The sequence below is a fragment of the Molossus molossus genome, unplaced genomic scaffold (genome assembly GCF_014108415.1).
Source record: "Molossus molossus isolate mMolMol1 unplaced genomic scaffold, mMolMol1.p scaffold_m16_p_5, whole genome shotgun sequence".
Taxonomy (NCBI): Eukaryota; Metazoa; Chordata; class Mammalia; order Chiroptera; family Molossidae; genus Molossus; species Molossus molossus.
Window position 1 is genome coordinate 49,950,008 of NW_023425388.1, and position 19,885 is coordinate 49,969,892.

General features: G+C 37.3%; 1 protein-coding gene across 1 annotated transcript in view; it reads right to left on the reverse strand.

The window, feature by feature from the left end:
* The window catches only part of EHHADH (enoyl-CoA hydratase and 3-hydroxyacyl CoA dehydrogenase), a 47,267-nt gene that overhangs the window by 23,168 nt on the left and 4,214 nt on the right, over window positions 1–19,885 (reverse strand). The window contains exons 2-4 of the mRNA XM_036243803.1: window positions 13,125–13,228; window positions 6,806–6,978; window positions 5,978–6,089 (exon numbers count right to left, since the gene is read on the reverse strand). Of these exons, the coding sequence (XP_036099696.1) occupies window positions 5,978–6,089; window positions 6,806–6,978; window positions 13,125–13,228 (389 nt within the window). The remainder of the gene's footprint in view (window positions 1–5,977; window positions 6,090–6,805; window positions 6,979–13,124; window positions 13,229–19,885) is intronic.

Sequence of the window (19,885 nt, forward strand, 5' to 3'; positions counted from 1 at the left end):
TCCCGATGTTATTTTATTTATTTTTTTTTTATCCTCACCCGAGGACATTTTTCCATTTTTTGTTCAGATAGAGTGGGAGGGAGAGAGAAAGAGAGAGAGAGAGAGAAAGGGACACATTGAGTAGCTGCCACCCGCACAACCAACCAGGGCCGGGGACAAACTGCAACCGAGGTACGCGCCCTTAGCGGGAACCGAACCCAGTTCTCTCTGGACCACAGGCCAACGCTCTAACCGCTGAGCCAAACCGGCCAGGGCTCCCAATGTCATTTTAAAGTCCCCCTAAAATTGTACAGATTGCTTAAACATATAGGTGTATGATTCTAATGTTAGCTTTCTTTTAATTCACTGTGATCTTTTCTATGCAAATCAAAATCCATCATAGTTTTACTGTTTTTACCTCTTCTCATCACTTAAAAATTAGTGATATTTCTAGCCCTGACTGGGGTTAGAGCATTGCCCACAGATGACATTAGCCACATGGCATACAACCTCTGGAAAATTTCACCGCACACCTGTGAGAGAATGAGAGAGGAAAATGCAAGTGTGTCCTATTATTATAAAAATAGTTCTGACTTCATAGTGGTCTTAGGCATACCCAGCAGTCCTTGAATCACACTTTAAGAACTCCTGATTTAGATGATCATTGTAAAGACTGCATACCGTCTTAACATCTGAATGTTCCACACATTTAGCATTTATTTGTGAATGGAGTGATTTTAGTTATTTTGAAAGCAGCCTTTTGTGGCGTTTTGTTCTTATCCTTTAGAAGCCTGCATGATTCTATTTCCTAGAAGTTTAAAATCTTTACCAAAATACGTCAGGCATTGATATCCCCTCATCAGTGTTTCAGGAAAACGGTGGGCTTGCTAAAATAAAATCTCTGATTCTAGTTCCTAACAGGAGAATTTCTTTAATTCCTTCAGTTATCACTTCTCAGCTTTTTGCTTCATGTTTTGGGAACTCTTATTATTCATAACAGAGACCTCTATTATATACCTTCCATGTCTGCTACTTTAATTTACATTTTATGTATCTTTTTGGTAAGTTCTTCTGAATTTTACAAATGTGTCTTTATTTATCTCCCATTTTGCTGGTTCAGTTGTCTGTTCTACCGTATTTTTTTGTTGTTGCTGTTGCTTCAAAAAGAAATAATTGTGGCTAATGTTTTTATTTTAAACAGGGTAGTCCTATTTAATAAATAAATCATTTTCTAATTTAGAATAATGTGAATTTTCTAGAATTTTAATTTTTTAAATGTTTCAGCAATTACATTTATTTTATTTTCATGTCACGATAGTTTTAATTTTTAGTTTGTCTGTTTTTATTTTGGTCATGAAATAAAATTTGCTGATATTTATTACTGCTGCCTGGGAGCCATAGGTATAAAACTCACCCTCAACATCTCATATGTTCAAATATAGAGAAAGTCCACCTATACCTAAATGCGAAAGGCAGACAGGATAAAGGTGCCATTCCCAATGTAACCTCCAGTATTTTGGATAATAAGAGGTATCTCATAGAAGTCTAGAGTCCCAGGACATCCCTGTCCCATGAATAACTATAAAGAATCTCATCAGGGATGGGGAAAACTCTAAGAGAATAGAGCAGAGACTTTCTGTGCTGTTCAGTGAACAAGGAGGATGAGACCTAGAAATTCAAAGCAGAAAGAACAGGGCACTGTAGTTCTTAGCACCTGATGGGACAGAGAACATCAGGGAATGAACTGCAATGTGTTCAAGCATATCTTCTGTGGTCACTGCGAAAGAAGCAGTCGTTTTCAGGTGGCACTTGAAGGGAATTGTGGAGAACCAATGATGGTGCTGTCGTCAATCCACTTTCCAGAATTACCTCTCTTGTGGATTTCGAATCAGAATACATTAGCTATTTAATTATTAATTTAATCCAAATCTAGTTACTAATTTTATATGATATCAGTTCCTCCAACACTGGTTTTTGTTGTTGTATTTTGTTTGTTTTCCCCACATCAGTAGACAATCTTTAACTTTCAGTGACAATTATTATTATTATTTTTTTATCCTCACCCGAGGACATTTTCCATTTTTTTTTTTTTGGTTCAGGTAGAGTGGGAGGGAGAGAGAGGAAGAGAGAGAGAGAGAGAGAGAGAGAGAGAGAGAGAGAGAAACATCGATGTGAAAGGGACACATTGAATGGCTTCCACCCGCACGACCCAACCAGGACCAGGGGCAAACTGCAACCAAGGTACGCGCCCCTAGCAGGAACCGAACCCAGGTCTCTCTGGACCGCAGACCAACGCTCTAACCACTGAGCAAAACTGGCCAGGGCTCAGTGACAACTATTTTTAATATCCTTTCCTAGAAAAAACATTTTTCCAAACCACAAAGCAAGATTCTTTTTTTTAATCCTTACCCGAGGACATTTTTTCATTTTTTGTTCAGATAGAGTGGGAGGGAGAGAGAGGGAGAGAGAGAAACATCGACGCGAAAGGGGCACATCGAGTGGCTGCCACCCGCACGACCCAACCAGGGCCCGAGACAAATTGCAACCGAGGTACATGCCCTTAGCGGTAACCGAACCCGGGTCTCTCTGGACCGCAGGCCTATGCTCTAACCGCTGAGCCAAACCGGCCAGGGCAAAGCAAAATTCTTAGTATCATCATTATTAACATTGTCTGTAAGAGTTTCCTATTGCTACTGTAACAAATTACCACAAACACATAGTATCTTAAGATAACACACATTTGTAATTGTAGTTTAGGATGTCAGAAGTCTAAAATAGGTAACAAATAAAAATAAAAATAAAATAAAATAGGTCAGCAGAACTGTGTTCCTTCTGGAGGCTTTAAAGAATCTTTCTTATCTTTCCAGCCTCTAGAGGCTGCCTACATTTCTTGGCTGGGGCCTTTTGCCCCATCTTCAAAGCTATCCATGTAGTATCTTCTCTCCTCTCTTACCTCTTGTCTCCCTCCTCTAAGGACCCTTGTGATAAATTAGACCCACATGGAAAATCCAAAATAATCTCCCATTGAGATCCTTCATTTAATCACATTTGTCCCTTTTGAATGTAAGGTAATATATTCACAGACATTAGGGCATGGACATCTTGGGGTGGGGGTGGGGGGTCATTATTCTGCTTCCCACAGTCACCATTTATAAAAATCTTTTATGTGACAGAAGCATGTTACCTAATTTCATTATTGCTTAGAGTCACTTTGTTTTACTGTAAAGAAAATGGAGGCCAAGAGTTCAGAAGACCTCTTTCCTAAACTCCAGACCAGTCTATCCAACTGTCTACTTGACATCTCCACTTGGACGTCTAACGCTTCTCAAACTTAACACATCCCAAACTAAGCACTGGGATTCCTCCCTAGAACCTGCTCTACCAGCAAAAATCCCCATCTCAGTCATGGCATTAGAATCATCCCTGACTCTACTTTTCTCACATCTGATCTGTCACAAAATCCTGATGGCTCTACCATCAAAATATATCTAAAACTTGACCATGTCTCACCATTTACATTGCTACCACAGGTCCAAGCTCCCATCATCTCTCCCTTGGATTATTAGAGCAGCCTTCTAACCAATCTTTCTATTCCTGCCTTTACTTCTAATTAATATATTTTCAACAGCCAGAGTGATTTTTTAAAAACATAAGTGAGAGCATGTTACTCCCCTGCTCAAAACACTCCAATGCCTTTCTACCTCATTCAAAAGAAAAGTCAGCTCGATGAAGAAGTAATATTTCTTCAATCCAGGGCTCTGCCCAATGCTATTCAACTCTAACCTGAGGCCAGTAACTCTCCTGGTCTGAACTCAGGACCACTGATCCCTTTAGCACAATGAGGCATCTACTGTCAAAGAGGGAAATCATTTGTCAAACACCATATAAATACTGAATCTTTAGATCCAGGGATGTTTACATTTCTGGATTAAAATCGGTATACTAATGGAAAATAAAGGCATGTTTGAAATTGTTAGAAAAGCCAAAGTTCTTTCTGTAATCTTCACGACCCTACATGATGTAATTCCACCCCTACTCTCTTGCCTTCACTCACTTCAATCCATCCACATTGACCTTCTTGCTTTTCTTTGAACCTTCCAAGTATGGCCCTGCCTCAGGACTTTGCATTGGCGATTTTCTCCATGTGAATATCCTCCTCCAGATATTAGCATAATAAGTGTTCTTACCTTCTTCAGCTCTTTACTCAGATGTTATTATGTAGGAAAGCCTTTCTTAGCTTCCCCGCCTAAAATATCACCCCTATACCTAACATTTTATATTTTCCATTTCTGCTTTATGTTTTCTCCTCAGTACTTATCTCCATCTAGCCTACTATATATATATTACTTATATACTAGGTAAGCATATGTCTGAGTATATAGTTATGCTAGCCAGTCTCCAAAGTGGCCCGCAATGTGTTAGACCTCTTGGTATTCAAGTCCCCTGCTATGTCGAATAGGGAAGACCAGTATAATAGGACAGTTCAGAAAAAATGGCTGTGACTTCAGAGCTAGGACATAAAAGACATTACAGCTTTCACCTTACTCTCTCTTGGGAACCCTAGAGGAAGCCAGTGTCCATGTTATGAAGACACTTACGCCTCTCCCACGTGGGGAGGAAATGAGGCCTCCTGCCAACAGTCAGCAGCAACTAGTCATCCACGTGCGTGAGCCATCCTGGAAGCATATTCTCCGGCCCTAGGCGAGTTTTCAGTTTTGACTGCAACCTCTTAAGAAACTCTAAGCTAGAACCCAACTAAACTGGTCCCAAATTCCTGACCCACAGAAACAAGGAAAGAAAAATTAAGTCGATTAAGCCATGCCTCAGAACGAATGTAAGAGGCATCCTGATTTCAAAGACGTGGAGAAAACTGTGGTTTTGAATTGATGAAATATGACAATATGATGATTGTCATTGTTGTTTTCTCCATATAATCTCCGTGAAGGCAGAAATTTTTGTTGGTTTGGTTCACCGCTATAGGCCCAATGCCTAGAACAAGGCTTACCATATGAGAGAAGATTAATAATAGTTACTGGATGAATTAAGAAAAATTAACTTGCTTAAGGTATATTGTTCAAATGTGGTAGAACTGGTATTCAAACTCAGGTCTTTGATTCCAAAGCACATGCTCTATTGCCCATTCTTCGGGATTTAGTCTATTACCAAGATCCTCGTCTTATTTTTACTCAATTCTCCTCTTAACTAAGAGACAAGATATGAGAATAATAATATATAGCTGAAACTTATGAAGTTGTTACCATGTCTAGGACTATTCTAAGCACATTGTATGCATTAACTTATCTTCACCACACAGTATAAGTATATTGCTGGTTCTATTATTTTCTACATTCATAAGAAAACTAACACACAAGAAAGTAAAGTGACTGATCCAAGGTCTCATAATTATTTAAACCAATTTAGAGTAAATAGTTGTATATGTTCTTTCTTTCAAAATTATCTCAACTGAAAATATTTTTATGTGTCTTATGGTATTTGGTAAATTTAGGGTCTCAAAATGTGTTCCAGTGTTGCATTGTTCACATTCCCTATGAAAAGAGCACAACTTCTATTTGTAGCTAATATCTTAATACTTAGGAAATGAAAAATTCAGTCACACTCGAAATCTTTCTTGAAAATTCTTGTTTGAATTCCTGTTTATGTTACAATTTGTAAATTAGATCTGAATAGAATATGCCCTATGTGAACACCAGTTTCTATGAGTAGACACTTGAACTATAATAAAACCCTCAATGTGATTAGTGCTTTATATACACTTTCATTTAGAAGACACTCACATGGTACCACTCATGGTACCATTTCAGAAGCTCTCAGGGAAGGTATTCTTTCCATTTTACAAACAAGAAACACTGACAGTCAAACAAGTTAAAGTATACTCTTAAGATCACAAAGGTATGGAATGGTCAATTGAGGATTTTTCTAAATCCTAGTCCAGTTCCTCACATTGATCTAGACAACTGCTGGCAGGGTTTATACTGACCTGAGGTAATTAAATCAAGTGCAGCAGGAACTCCAATGAGCCTGGGGAGAAGCTGGGAGCCTCTTGCACCAGGAAGAAGTCCTAATTTGACTTCTGGGAAGCCAACTTGAGCCTATCAAAGTTTAAAGGCATGAGGGTCATTAGAATGAGATGACATATAAAGTAAAGGTGAGCATTCCCCTGGATTTCCCAAACTCTCAAAAACAGTGTTTCATAGAATTCAGCAAGAGTTTCCACAAGGCAATAGATTAAATACAATATTAGTATAAAAAACAGAGAACAAACCAAATACAATAAAGTTCAAATGTAGTTTTAAAAATATATATATATTGCAAAGGGGGAAAAAGTAAGAAAAAAATTTTGTAGGGAAAAGACCAGAAGGAAATAAAATAGGTTAATAGTGGTTATTTCTGAACTATGAGTTTATGGTGATTTTAGTTTATATCTTTATACTTGCCTGTGTATGTTAGTCTATTACAATGACGACTATTATCTTTATCATTATAAAACTAGACTGCTTACAAATATGTTACTATTATAAGACTGGTATCACAGACTTCATTCTACATAGTAGCCCAAATTAAAACTATTTCAAGTTTTACATGGGAATACATGGATTTAGTAGTTTTGTGCTGTTTTCAAATAGGAATGTGTCTTCTTAAGTACTGATAATTATAATAGACCACAGAACTGAAATCTTAGAGATAGAAAATGAAAATTTAAATAAGTATGCATACTTAGAGGTGAGAGTCAAAATATTTAATACCTCATACTTGCCCTAGAGAAAAAGCCCACACACCGAGTCCCACATGGAGCCTCAGCTGTTACCTGTGCATGGGCAATCCTATAGTGACAGCCCAGGGCCAGCTCTAGTCCACCTCCCAAAGCCATGCCTTGGATAGCTGCCACCATGGGCTTCTCGCTTCTCTGCATGTCATCTACTAAATCTCCTAATGTGAACTTAGAAGAAATGGGAGCACTGAAGCCATGGATATCAGCACCTAAGGACACAATGACAACGAAAAGAGAGCTGAGAAAGATGTGGGCTTTGTTACATAACAATAAAGTACCAAATAATTCTTAAGGAATCTCTGACCTCTTTGGACCCATGAAACACTTCATCATTTGGGTAGAGACACAGTAAAAGAACAAAAATTGCCTGGAAAATGTAGATCTGTATAAAAGAAAATCCTCAAATCTTTATTAGGAATCCTGTAATCTTCTAAAATCTGTCTCTCCATATGCTAGGTAGCAATTCTGCCTATAGAAAAATTTAAAAGCTCAGAGAAAGAGAACAGAGATTCTCCTACAATGACTGTTATTCTGAGACTGGGTCATCCCCTTCCATTTTTTGCATGATATGGCTCACCGATCCTACTCACAGCAGTTTTAAGCCATATCTTTGTTATGGGCATGAGTTACTACAATAGAAAATATCAGGGTAAAATGCATACATACTTGTGAGTTATATGTTAATCAACCAGCTTAGAATTATGTTTTTGTGATAGATTTTTGGGGGATCAATAACAGTAACATTTATTGCTTTTTCTAATTGTAAAAATAACATATGTATTATGGAAAATTTGAAAAATGCATAGAATTGTAAAGAACCTAAAGATCACCCCAAATATCACCACAAAGAAATAACAATGTAATATTTGGTGAATTCTTAATCTTTCCCAATGCGTATATGTAAATAGCTTTAGGACCTTGAGTAAGTTTTTTTTTTAATCCTCGCCTGAGAACATTTTCCCACTTTTTATTCAGATAGAGCTGGAGGGAGAGAGAGGAAGAAAGAGAGAGAAACAGCGACACGAAAGGGACACATTGAGTGGCTGCCACCCGCATGACCCAACAAGGGCGGGGGACAAACTGCAGCCAAGGTACATACCTTTAGCGGGAACCGAACCCGGGTCTCTGTGGACCGCAGGCTGACGCTCTAACTGCTGAGCCAAACTGGCCAGGGCTTGAGTAAGTTATTTAACCTTTGTCTCAATACCTATTTGAATGACTGATGTGAGAATTAAATGAAAGTTTACTATAATATACATTTTTATCAGTATTGAGAGCATTCTGTAAAATCATTGTTTATATTTTCTCTAAGTATACATAGTGAGCTCTTCCTCTATAACACTGTGTATTCTTTGAAAACATTAAGCTTGGTACAAGTTAAAAAGTTAAAGTAATGATTAATTATTTCATGTTCAGCCTATTTGTCTTTTTTTTTCTACCTGCTCTTCACTTAATATAAATTCAGGGATCATGCTTCTTTTCACTAACCCGTCATATTTTACACTCATCTATTATTGTTGTTGTTGTTATTATTATTATTAATTTAGGTTTCTTTGGCTCTAGAGAAATCAGATGAATTTCAATCTGAATCTCAGGCCTATTATTCCTATAACTTTAGATTAAAATGATTTTTCATGTAATAATAGCAATTAACATTTACTGGTTAAATACAACAGGGATAGTGCTAAGTTGTCTCAAGTAATTTTCTTAACACTTACATTAAGTAGTATAACAATTCCCATAATACAGGTAAGGATGTTAAGTGACTAGTTCAAACATATGACTAGTAACTTGTAAAACAAGGATCTGGACTTGGCAATTTGACTATACTGTGCATTCTTAAATGTTACACTACCTTCTACTTGAAGCACAAGATTAGTATTATTATTATCCCAAATGCATAGAAATCAAGGCACAGACAAGAACATAGTGACTTCACTTTTTAACTGTCTCTGGCATAGAGAAATGCAATTAATTTTTTGGATATTGTTTTTAAATCCAGCAAAATTGCTAAATTCTCTTATTAATCCTAATAATTTTCTGATAGAGTAACTTTAATTTTTTTATGAACATTATCATATCTTCTGGATAATGAAGTTTGTTTCTTCTTTTTCCAATCCTTATACCTTTTATTTCTTTTTCTAGTCTTACCCAGACTGGCCAGGGCCTGAAATATAATGTCAAATACAAATGGTGATAGCAGCCAGCCTTGTCTTATTCTTTTCTCATAAGAAAATCTTTCAAGTTACCATTTTGTTTGAGGTTTGCTGAAGGTTTTTAAAAGTGAATATTTTAGCCTGATTAAGACATTTTCTTTCTATGCCTAGTTTACTAAGAATTTTTATCTAAAAAGCTATCAAATGCTTTTTCTGCATCTATTGATAACTATGATTGTTTCTCCTTCAATCTTTTTTATTTCTTTGTTGATTTTAAAGAGAGAGGAAGGAAGAGGAGGAAAGAGATAGAAACTTCAATGAGAGAGAACATTGATTGGCTGCCTCCTGCATGTCCCCCACTGGAGTTTGGGCCCACAACCTGGGTATGTGTACTGATGGAGAATTGAATCGGCGACCTCTTGGCGACCTCACTGAGCCACAATGGCCAGGCTCATTTAATCTTTTTAATAAGATGAAATTACATTGATTTTCTAAGATTTAACCAATATGGTTTTACTGGGATAAAAGTGATATATATTACATTTTTATATATGTTGGATTCAATTTTATGACATACTGTTTAAGATTTTTATATTTAGCCCAGGCCAGTTTGGCTCAGCAGTTAGAGTGTCCGCCTGTGGACCAAAGAGTCACAGGTTCAATTCCAGTAAAGGGCACATACCTTGGTTATGAATTAGTCCATGGCCCTGATTGGAGTTGTGCAGAAGGCAACCAATTGATGTATCTCTCTCACATTGATGTTTCTCTCTTTTTCTCCCTCCCACCCTGTCTGAAGATAAATACTTTTCCATTTATCTTGGATGAAGATTTAACAAAAAAGTTCTTAGCCCTGGTCGGTTTGGCTCAGCGGTTAGAGCGTTGGCCTGCGGTCCAAAGAGACCCGGGTTCAGTTCCCACTAAGGGCGCGTACCTCAGTTGCAGTTTGTCCCCCAGCCCTGGTTGGTCATTTGGGTGGCAGCCAATTGATGTGTCCCTTTCACATTGATGTTTCTCTTTCTCTCTCTTCCTCTCTCTCCCTCCCACTGTATCTGAACAAAAAAAAAAAACAAAAAAAAAATTATATCTATATTTATAAATGAAATTGGCCTGTAAATTTGCTTTTTATATTATCCTTGACAGGTGTTGGTATCAAGGTCATGCTAGCCTCACAATATGAGTTGGGAAGTGAACTGGGTTAAATGATGTCTACCTCAATCCTGTGATTGTGACCTTTTTTGGAAATAGGATCTTTCCAAATGAAGTCATAGTGGAACTATCTAGGATCAGGGAAATACAGACACAGGGGAGAAGGCCATAGGAAAATAGAGGTAGAAAGGGGAGTGATGCAGAAACAGGCCAAGGACAACCCAGGATTATCAGCAACCACAAGAAGCCAGAGAGGAAAGGAAGGATTCTTCCCTAGAGCCTTCAAGAAAGAGTGGCTTTGCAGATATTTTTATTTTGAACTTTTAGTCTCCAAAACTTTGACAGAGTAAATTTCTGTTGTTTTAAGTTATCCAATTAGTAGTCACTTGTTACAGCAGCATCAGAAAACTAATACAGGAAGTGTTCCCTCTTTTTTTATTCTCTAAAATATTTGTGTTAGAATAATATTTTCCTTGACTTTTCCATTAAAGCTTGCCAAAGAGGTCATCTGGGGCTGGAATTTGCTTTGTGAGATTTTTGATTACTAATTCAATTAATGGTTATAGAACTATTTGGGTTTTCTATTTTCTTCCTTAGTCAGTTTTGGTGGGCTAAATAATCTTCTACTTATTCATAATATCTTCATTATCTTTGCTAAAGGCTACCCAGTATCTGCAGTGATAACACTTTTGTTGTTTCTTATATACATTGCCTTGCTGTCTTTTTTTTTTCTTGATCAATTTCTCCAGAGGTTTGTCAAAGAACTAACTTTTGACATTGCTAATCTTCTTGATTCACATTTCTTTGCTATCTCATTAATTTATCCTCTTTATTATTTCCTTCTTTCTACTTCATTTGGATCTATTTTACTATTTGTTTGTTTTGTCAGTTCCTTGATACAGATGTTTAGCTCATTACATTTCAGTCTTTTTTCTTTTCTGAATTATATAAGGCTATAAAATTTCTGCCAAGTTTTGCTTTAGCTGCATTTGTCAAGTTATATATGTTGTGTTTTCATTATCATTCAATTCACATTTTTTTCTAAAGTCTATTATTATTTCTGCTTTGACTCAGAGATCAATTTCATTTCTAAACATGAGAATTTCCAGTTACATATGTGTTATTAATTTATTGTTTAATTGCATTATTGTCAGAGAATATATCCTAAATGAAATTTATTAAGACAAGCTTTCATGGTCCAGTAGCTGGTCAATTTTTGTAAATGTTGCATATTTGATAAAGATCTATTATTTTGTGGTTGTTGGGTACATTGTTCTATATAAGTCCACTATGTCAAATCTGATTATTCCTGATGTTTTTCTTTTTTTTTTTTTATGAATTTTTTTTTGTTGTTGTTACAGATATTTTAACTTTTTACCCCATTGGCACCCCCCACCCCACCACACCTCTGCCCCATCCCCGGCTTAGTTGTCCATGTCCATTGGTCATGCATACATGCATATAAGTTCTGTGGTTTATCTCTTCCCACCCCCCCACCCCCCCATCCCCTCTTCTGAGGGATGTTGATTATTCCTGATGTTTTTCTAGGAGAATAATTTTTTGTTGTTGTTAATCCTCACCTGAAGATATTTTTCCATTGATTTTTAGATAGAGTGGAAAGAAGGAGGGACAGACAGAGAGAGAAAAACATCAATGTGAGATAGACACATTGATTGGTTGCCTCCTGCATGACCCAGATGGGGCCAGGGATCAAACTTGCAACCCAGGTATGTGTTCTTGACCAGGAAATGAACCTGTGACCCTTCAGTCCATGGGCCAGTTCTCTAACTACAGAGCCAAACTGGCTAGGGCTCTAGGAGAATAATTTTTCTGCCCTACACTCTAACTACATTCTCTTTCCTATATCTCCTTACTGACAAAGAAATATCAAGTTCTCCATAAATCTGATCCCTTTCTCCATGTCTCAAAGTCACCATCTTGGGTTCACAACCTTAAGTTTTCAAACAGTTGAATAAGCTACTTAATAGTTGGTTTATGTTTGTCATATTATTTTAATATCTCTCAGGCTCAGCCTTCTCACCTGTAAATAGAGATTAGAGGATTTATTGAGGATTAAAATATAATAAATGTAAAAATACTACTATTTTCATTATTAATAAATAAATAAACTACATAGTACTGGTACATAGCAAGCAAAATAAATGATAATTATTATAATTATGACCACATTTATATTTATTTATTGCCATGATTCCAATATCTATTTATTCTCAGGCTATCATTAACATACATTAAATTCCTCTGGCTACTGAAAGATTACATAGGTCCTCATATCCATATGACTTTGTCAAATGGTTTAATATATTCATTTGGGAAAGGAGGAGAGGTGTCACAAATAATCACCAAATCACTATTTCAGATACTTTTGCTATATTTTGTCAATATTTTTGCATCATCAAAGAATAACCCAATAAAAAGTAGCATGGTCACCAAGACAGGCGATTATCAGAAGAAAAATGAACGCCATTTCAAGACTGTGTGAAATAAAAAATAATTTATTAAACATCTTCTGCATGTAGGCTCTGCACCAGAAGCTTTCAGATATGTTATCTCATTTAATCTCACAAAAAAACCATCAAGATAGATATTACTCTATCTACTTTATAAATCAAGAAATTTATTTTTTTAATTTTTTTAATTTATTAAGGTGACATTGGTTAATAAAATTATATAGATTTCAAATATACAATTCTATATACAATTGAAATTCAGAATATTAAAGGAATTACTCAAGTTCACATAGGGTAAAGATATATAGAAAGCAGGTATATACTAGCAGGTGTTACAGCTATCAAGCCTACAACTAAATATCTTACAAAGGTCCAATCCAACATAAAAGAGAGTAAGGTCAAACTCTTCTCTGGGTCACGCTTGTGATTCAGGTCTTTTTCTCCACAGTTTCTCATTTCCACTCAAGTCTCCCATATCTATTACCCACACTATGGTATTATCCACAGGGACAGCTAATGCAGTACTGATCTGAGTCTATGGCTGGATTCCAGACATACCAGGGGAGGGTTAAATATTGGTACCTGCAGAGAAGTTGCCATTTGCTCCACAAATCACAATGGCTTTTACTGTGGGGTCTATTAAAGCTTTCTCTAGTCCCTCTTTTATTCCATCGAAGACAGCCAAACTAAAAGAAAACAAAAAAATGAAGTATTAGTAAGAATTAAATTTCTACCATCTCAGAGTTTTTTCCCTTTCCTAACAATGAAAAATTAATCACATACACAATGGATAAAAACTATAGATACCTATCATTAAGCTTTCACTAATTTGTTCAACAAATAATATATATTGTGAATTAAGCACTGAACTGTATCTATTACAAGTGATTGTCGTAAAGATACAAAGAAAGTGATATGAAAGTTCAGAGAGGGAAGAAATTACTTTCAATTTGTCATAATGGCAAAACAGAAGAAAACTGAAATACTCTAAAAGAAATATATGTGGCAGGGGCTGCAAGCTACCCCAAATATCCCTACCTCCTCACCTTCTTCAAAGTATTCAACATACGGTTTTTAGCCGGATACATAGCTGCCCAAAATAAAGACTACATTTCCCAGCCTGCTATGCAGTAAGGCCAACCCAAGGCATTAAGTTCTGATCAAGGAAATAGAAGCAGATTTGGCATATGCAACTTTCCAGAGGTGTCCTAAAGGACTGGGTATATATTTTTTCTTTTTCTCTCCTCCCTACTGCTGGCAGGAATGAAGAGGTGATGGTCAGATCAAAAGCAGCCTTTCTGGACCAAGAGGTGGAACTGTATATTGAATATGGCAGAGCAAAAGATATAGAGAATTGGGTCCCTGGTGATTGTGGAGTAGCCATACCATTCCAGGACACTGCTATGAAAGAAATCAACTTTTCCTTGTTTAATCCATTATTTTGATTTTTCTGTAACTGACAGCCAAACCTAATCCTAACTAATTTATGAGGTAAAGGTAAAGTTTGGGAAAGAAAGGGCATGTAGTAGATTTTTCCAAGTGTCAGTAGTTGAGGGAGTCATTAACAAAGAAGAGGGTTAAAACCCAGATTGAATGAGTCTGCCAAAGTAAAAGCAAAGACAACTGAGAGTAGATCTGGATAGATCCTCATTTAAGACGTGGGAGAGGCCCAGCAGAGTGATTCAGTACCAAAGGGGCCCCACATCACAAAGGACAAGAGAAAGAATTTGCCAAGAAGCAGGGGATCAGTAAGTGCCAAGGCATGGTGAAGGAGAACCTAGGTAAAGTGCTGAGAAACTGCTTCAAGGAAAAAAAATGATAGAATCAGAGTCTAATCTATTCTGCTGTGGAATTCTGAGTATTCTGGGTAAAATATCTGTTCTTTTTTATTTATTTATTTTATTTTTTATTTTATCCTCACCTGAGGACATTTTTCCATTTTTAATTCAGACAGAACAGGAGGGAAAGAGAGAAAGAAAGAGAAGAAAGAGAGAAACATTGACGTGAAAGGGACACATTGAGTGGCTGCCACCCACATGACCCAACCAGGGCCGGGAACAAACTGCAACCAAAGTACATGCCCTTAGGGGGAACTGAACCTGGGTCTCTCTGGACCGCAGGCTAACGCTCTAACCACTGAGCAAGAGTAAACCGGCCAGAATAAATGTCTGTTCTTTAGCATACAGAGTGAAAAAAAAAACTTAATACAAAATGAAAAACAAGAAACTTTTATAAAAGCTGGATTGTTAAGACCAGCAGCTATGAGTTAAAACCTCAGGGAATAAAGGACGTACTTGCCCTTGAAAAGATCATTCCCTGTCACCTGTTTACTTTTCATCATTTAACCTAGATGAAATCAAACAAAACCTCTTGCCTTCAGCTATTAATTAGAAACAGAATCTGCTTATGAAAAACAGATTCTGAACCATCTGTAATACTGAGAAATCCAAAAGGCACATAGTTCTTTCTGGGTAAATGATAGCTGCAAAATTGGCCCAAATGAGCTTAATCAGTGCCAATGAGAGGAAGCTGGTTTTTCCCATTTCACCCAATCCCTACTCCTTTATTTCTTAGGTTCTTGTTAATTTTGCAAAAATCAAACACAGACAAAAACAAACAAACTGAAAATGGCTGTAACATATACATCTTTACTAGAGTCAAGCCAAGTGAAAGGGACAGAGCCTGGTTGCAATCAAGGTCCCAGAAGTTAAAAAATTATTTTCTCCCCTTAATATGGTCAGGTATGGAGAAATGGAGTGTAAAGATAACATTTCATCAGTGCTGACCACAACTTTTTAGCTTCTGTGACTATAGGAGGTCTTTACTGTGACAGTTTTTTTTAAAAAATTGAATGTCATCAAGTGAAGTAGGTAGCTTGTGACTACCACTTTTTTGAACAAAGAAATCAAAGAGAAAATAGAATACATCAAACTATATATAACAAGTAAGGATAAGTTTTGATTCATGAAACTTTGTTTTGTGTATTTGTACATGCGTGTGTCTTAGGTTGTTATGTAAAACATGGGGTTTCTGTGTAAATTACAGTAAAAAAAAAAAAAGTGTGAAAGTCATTGTTGAAAGGCCTAGTAATCAGGCATGTCCTGTATTTGTAAAGAGGGTTGGCATTAATCTAAATTGAAGGAAACATGCTGCTAAACTAGCAAAGAAGGATTTAAACTATTTGTTTGGGTCCAAATAATATTCAAATAAGAATCTCTAAGTAGGGTAGGAAGATATAATTTTCCACATAAAATTAGAAACAGGAAGGAAAAAAAGTAAGGAGGGAAAGACAAAGACACACACACACAAAAAATGGGAACCTATAAAACTGGATGAACATGCTGGGATACACACTCTACCTAATAGAACTTCAGAAGCAGATAGAAAAAAAAAAGCAAGAAAGTATTTATTTGCAAGTGGGGGGACGTCTTGATGAAGCTGAAATGACTTCTGAGCAGCAGGACCTGTTGGTAGGGGCTTTTAACAGGCCTCTGATTAACAGAAACAATGATAGCTAACATCTGTTAAATGCCAGTGTATAATCTCCAGCACATTTTTTTTCATCCTCACTGGAGAATATTTTTCTATTTATCTTCAGATAGAGAGAGAGAGAGAGAGAGAGAGAGAGAGAGAGAGAGAGAGAGAGAGAGAGAGAGAGAGAGAGAGAGATCAACGTGAGAGGGACACATGCCTCCAGCACAACCCCGACCAGGGCCAGGGATGAACCACAAAGGAGGTACGTGCCCTTGACCAGAATCAAACCTGCAACTCTTTGGTCCACAAGCCATCGCTCTAACCACTGAACCAAACTGGCCAGGGCTAATCTCCATCTCATTTAAACCTCACAACAACTTTAGGAGGTAGATGCTAACATTTCTCCTGTAAGGCGGGTGACAGTGGGTTAAATACCATAAACAGTAAAAATAGTTACAAAAAAGTATTCCTAGTTATGGGTACTAGACTGTGAAAATTTCCCTCTAAAGTTCTTTTTTTAATGTTTTCACGCCCACAACCCAGCCATGTGCCCTGACCTGGAATGGAACCTGTGGCCTTCTTGTGCACTGGTGGATACTCAACCAATTGAGCCACACTGACCAGGCGCCCCCTTCAGTTCTTTATGGGCATGGTTTCCCGACTGAGGCACACAGTCCTAATATCTAATAATTCTAATTAGAATACAGAAAAGTCCAAAACTGATATATAATCATATTGCTGATGTTTTTCTTCGTCAAAACCAAAATAACAAATATTTTGCTTTTTTCTGAGAATTGCACGTAAGTGAACATATCACCCTCATGTGATTTTATTCTTGCAATTCTTCTGTATTGTTAAATGCAATACTGCATATTTAAAATAAGAATATAATATTGATACTAATGATCAAATAAAATCTGATGACAGGATAAAAATTCAGTTAAAATCAGCAGGTCTCCTCATTTCAGTCTTTTTTGTTGCTCCAGCAGCATGTGTTAAGAATTTTAAGCAAAGGTCTTTCTCTATATACTTTATATATTCATTGTAAATTATAATTTCTGCTAATCCTATTCCCTGTGGATGAGTGGCTCTTTCCCAGACTGACCAATCACTACACTTTTTTCAGAGATATGGAAAAACCAAACCTATATAATAACTTCATTAATTTTCATAAAAGCAGCATTAATCTCACTTTTAAAAGTAATGCTTACAGCATTGCACAAATCTGGGTTAGAGAGTTTTTTTGAAAAAAAGGTACTCATGATGATAAAAGAGAATAAAATGCACAGGAGTTTTTCAGAAAATGCTATTTAATAGGCTTACACCGACAAGGCTCTTTTGTGGAAGCACCTCGGTCTTGAGGTTTAGAACAGAGCAGGAGAAATTACTTTGCATTTCTGGGCCAGGGCACAACTCTCCTTTACTTATTGTGTTGGCATTAATGGGGACCTTTATTTCTTTTTGTAAAATGTGAAGCCAGAGATTCCAAAATGGCAGTGGAGTAAATGGAAGCTACACAGACTGTCTCCCAGGACCAAACTGGAATTACAACTAAAATAATAACAAATCGTCGGGAAAAAGCAACAGAAAAGCAGCTTGCGAGGACCATATAACCAGAGACACTGACTCGATCCTGGTAGGATTGCAGAGGCATGAGAGGGGGTCTGGGAGCCCACAGACGGCAGCAGCCTTAGCTATGAGCAGTGCCCTCGGGTTAAACTCCCAAGCAGCTCCACAGCGCAGAGCCGGGACACATGCCAAAGAAGCCACAGCCACTCACCTTGGCCTCCGGCAGAGGAAGAGTGACTGGACTGGAACTGTGTGGGGACACTTGGGATTTGGAAGGCACTCAGAGCTTTTGCTGAGTTGCAGCCATGCAGGACGGTGGCCATCTTGCTCCTTCCCAGGGCTCTGAGGAGAGGCCGTGGCCCCTTCCTGGAGATTCAACCCCACCCAGTGGACCATGGAAATGCAAATTGAGGCTCAATAACAACCGGCATCTACCCCACTCTCAGGAAATCCTCTTACACTGAGCACCTGAGGGAGTTTTTTATTCAACTGAGAACACAAGGTTCTTCAGGTAACCTCGACTAATACCCTCCAGGCAAAAAGCTAGAGGATAACTGAACCATTCCTGGGCTTGCAACTCTGCCCAGGAAAGTAAGACTTGACAGTGGTGTCTGACATGAGTCATCCCACACTCATCCAAACCCAAGAGAGGGAGCCACAAATAACAGAATTCCAATACCCACAGGGAAATTTGCAGGCTCCAAAGCCCACTGTGATAGCCAAAAAGGTGAAACAAAAAAACAAATGTCAAATGAAAGAACAAGAGACCTCTACCAAAGATGAGATAAATGAGGAGCAGTTAAGCAAGTTAACAGAGCTAGAATTCAGAGCCATGATCTTGAGGAAGCTCATCAGCATGAGTAAGGACATCAACACCATGAGTAACGACTTAGAAATGTTGAAAATCAACTAATTGGAAACTAAAAACCACCAAAAAGAAATGAAGAATGACAATCAGAAATAAAGAACACAATGGAAGGTCTAAACGGCAGAGTAGAAGAAGCTGAGGACCGGATCAGTGAATTAGAAGACAGGGTAGAAAAAATCAACCAATCAGAAAACCAAAAGGAAAAACAATTAAAAAACAGGAAGACAGCTTAAGAGAACTGTGGGACAACTGGAAACATAATAACATTCGCATCATAGGAGTCCCCAAAGAAGAAGAAAATGAGCAAGGGTTACAGAATATATTTGAAGAAATAGTGACAGAAAACTTCCCTAATTTGGTGAAAGAAGAAGGCATTCAAGTTCAAGAAGCACAGAGAGCCCCAAGTAAGAAGAACCCAAACAGGCCCACACCAAGACACATAGTAATTAAAATGTCACATATTAAAGACAAAGAGAGAATCCTAAAAGCAGCAAGAGAGAAGCAACAGGTTACTTACAAAGAAACCCCCATCAGGCTCTCAGCTGACTTGTCAACAGAAACACTACAGGCAAGAAGGGAATGGCATGAAGTAATCAAGGTCATGAAAAACAAGGATCTGAATCCAAGACTACTCTACCCAGCAAGGCTATCATTCAAAATAGAAGGTCAAATAAAGAGCTTATCAGACAAAAAAAAAGGCTAAGGGAATACATTAGCACCAAACCAGCACTGCAAGAAATGTTAAAAGGAGAAATAAGAAGAAAAATATAACCACACTAAACAAAAATGGCAATAAATAAGTACATATCAATAATCACCTTAAATGTAAATGGATTGAATGCTCCCATAAAAAGACACAGAGCAGCTGATTGGATAAGAAAGCGTGACTCATCTATATGTTGCTTACAAGAGACCCACCTCACAACAAAAGACTCACATAGGTTGAAGGTGAAGGGATGGAAAAAAATCTTCCAAGCAAACGGAAAGAAAAAAAGCTGGGGTAGCAATACTCATAGATTTCAAAATGAAGGTCATAACTAGAGACAAAGAAGGCCACTACATAATTTTGAAAGGATCTATCCAACAGGAAGATATAACCTTGATAAACATATATGTACCCAATATAGGAGCACAAAAATATATTAAAAATCTTCTGGAGGACTTCAAAGGAGAAATCGATAGCAATACAATCATAGCAGGAGACTTCAACACCCTGCTGACATCACTAGATAGATCCTCTGGACAAAAAATTAGCAAGGCAACAGAGATGCGAAATGAAACACTAGACCAAATAAATTTAATAGATATCTACAGAGAATTGCACCCCAAATTAGAGAATTCACATTCTTCTCAAGTGCACATGAGACATTCTCAAAGATAGACCACATGTTAGGACACAAACTAAGTCTCTACAAGTTCAAGAAGATTGAAA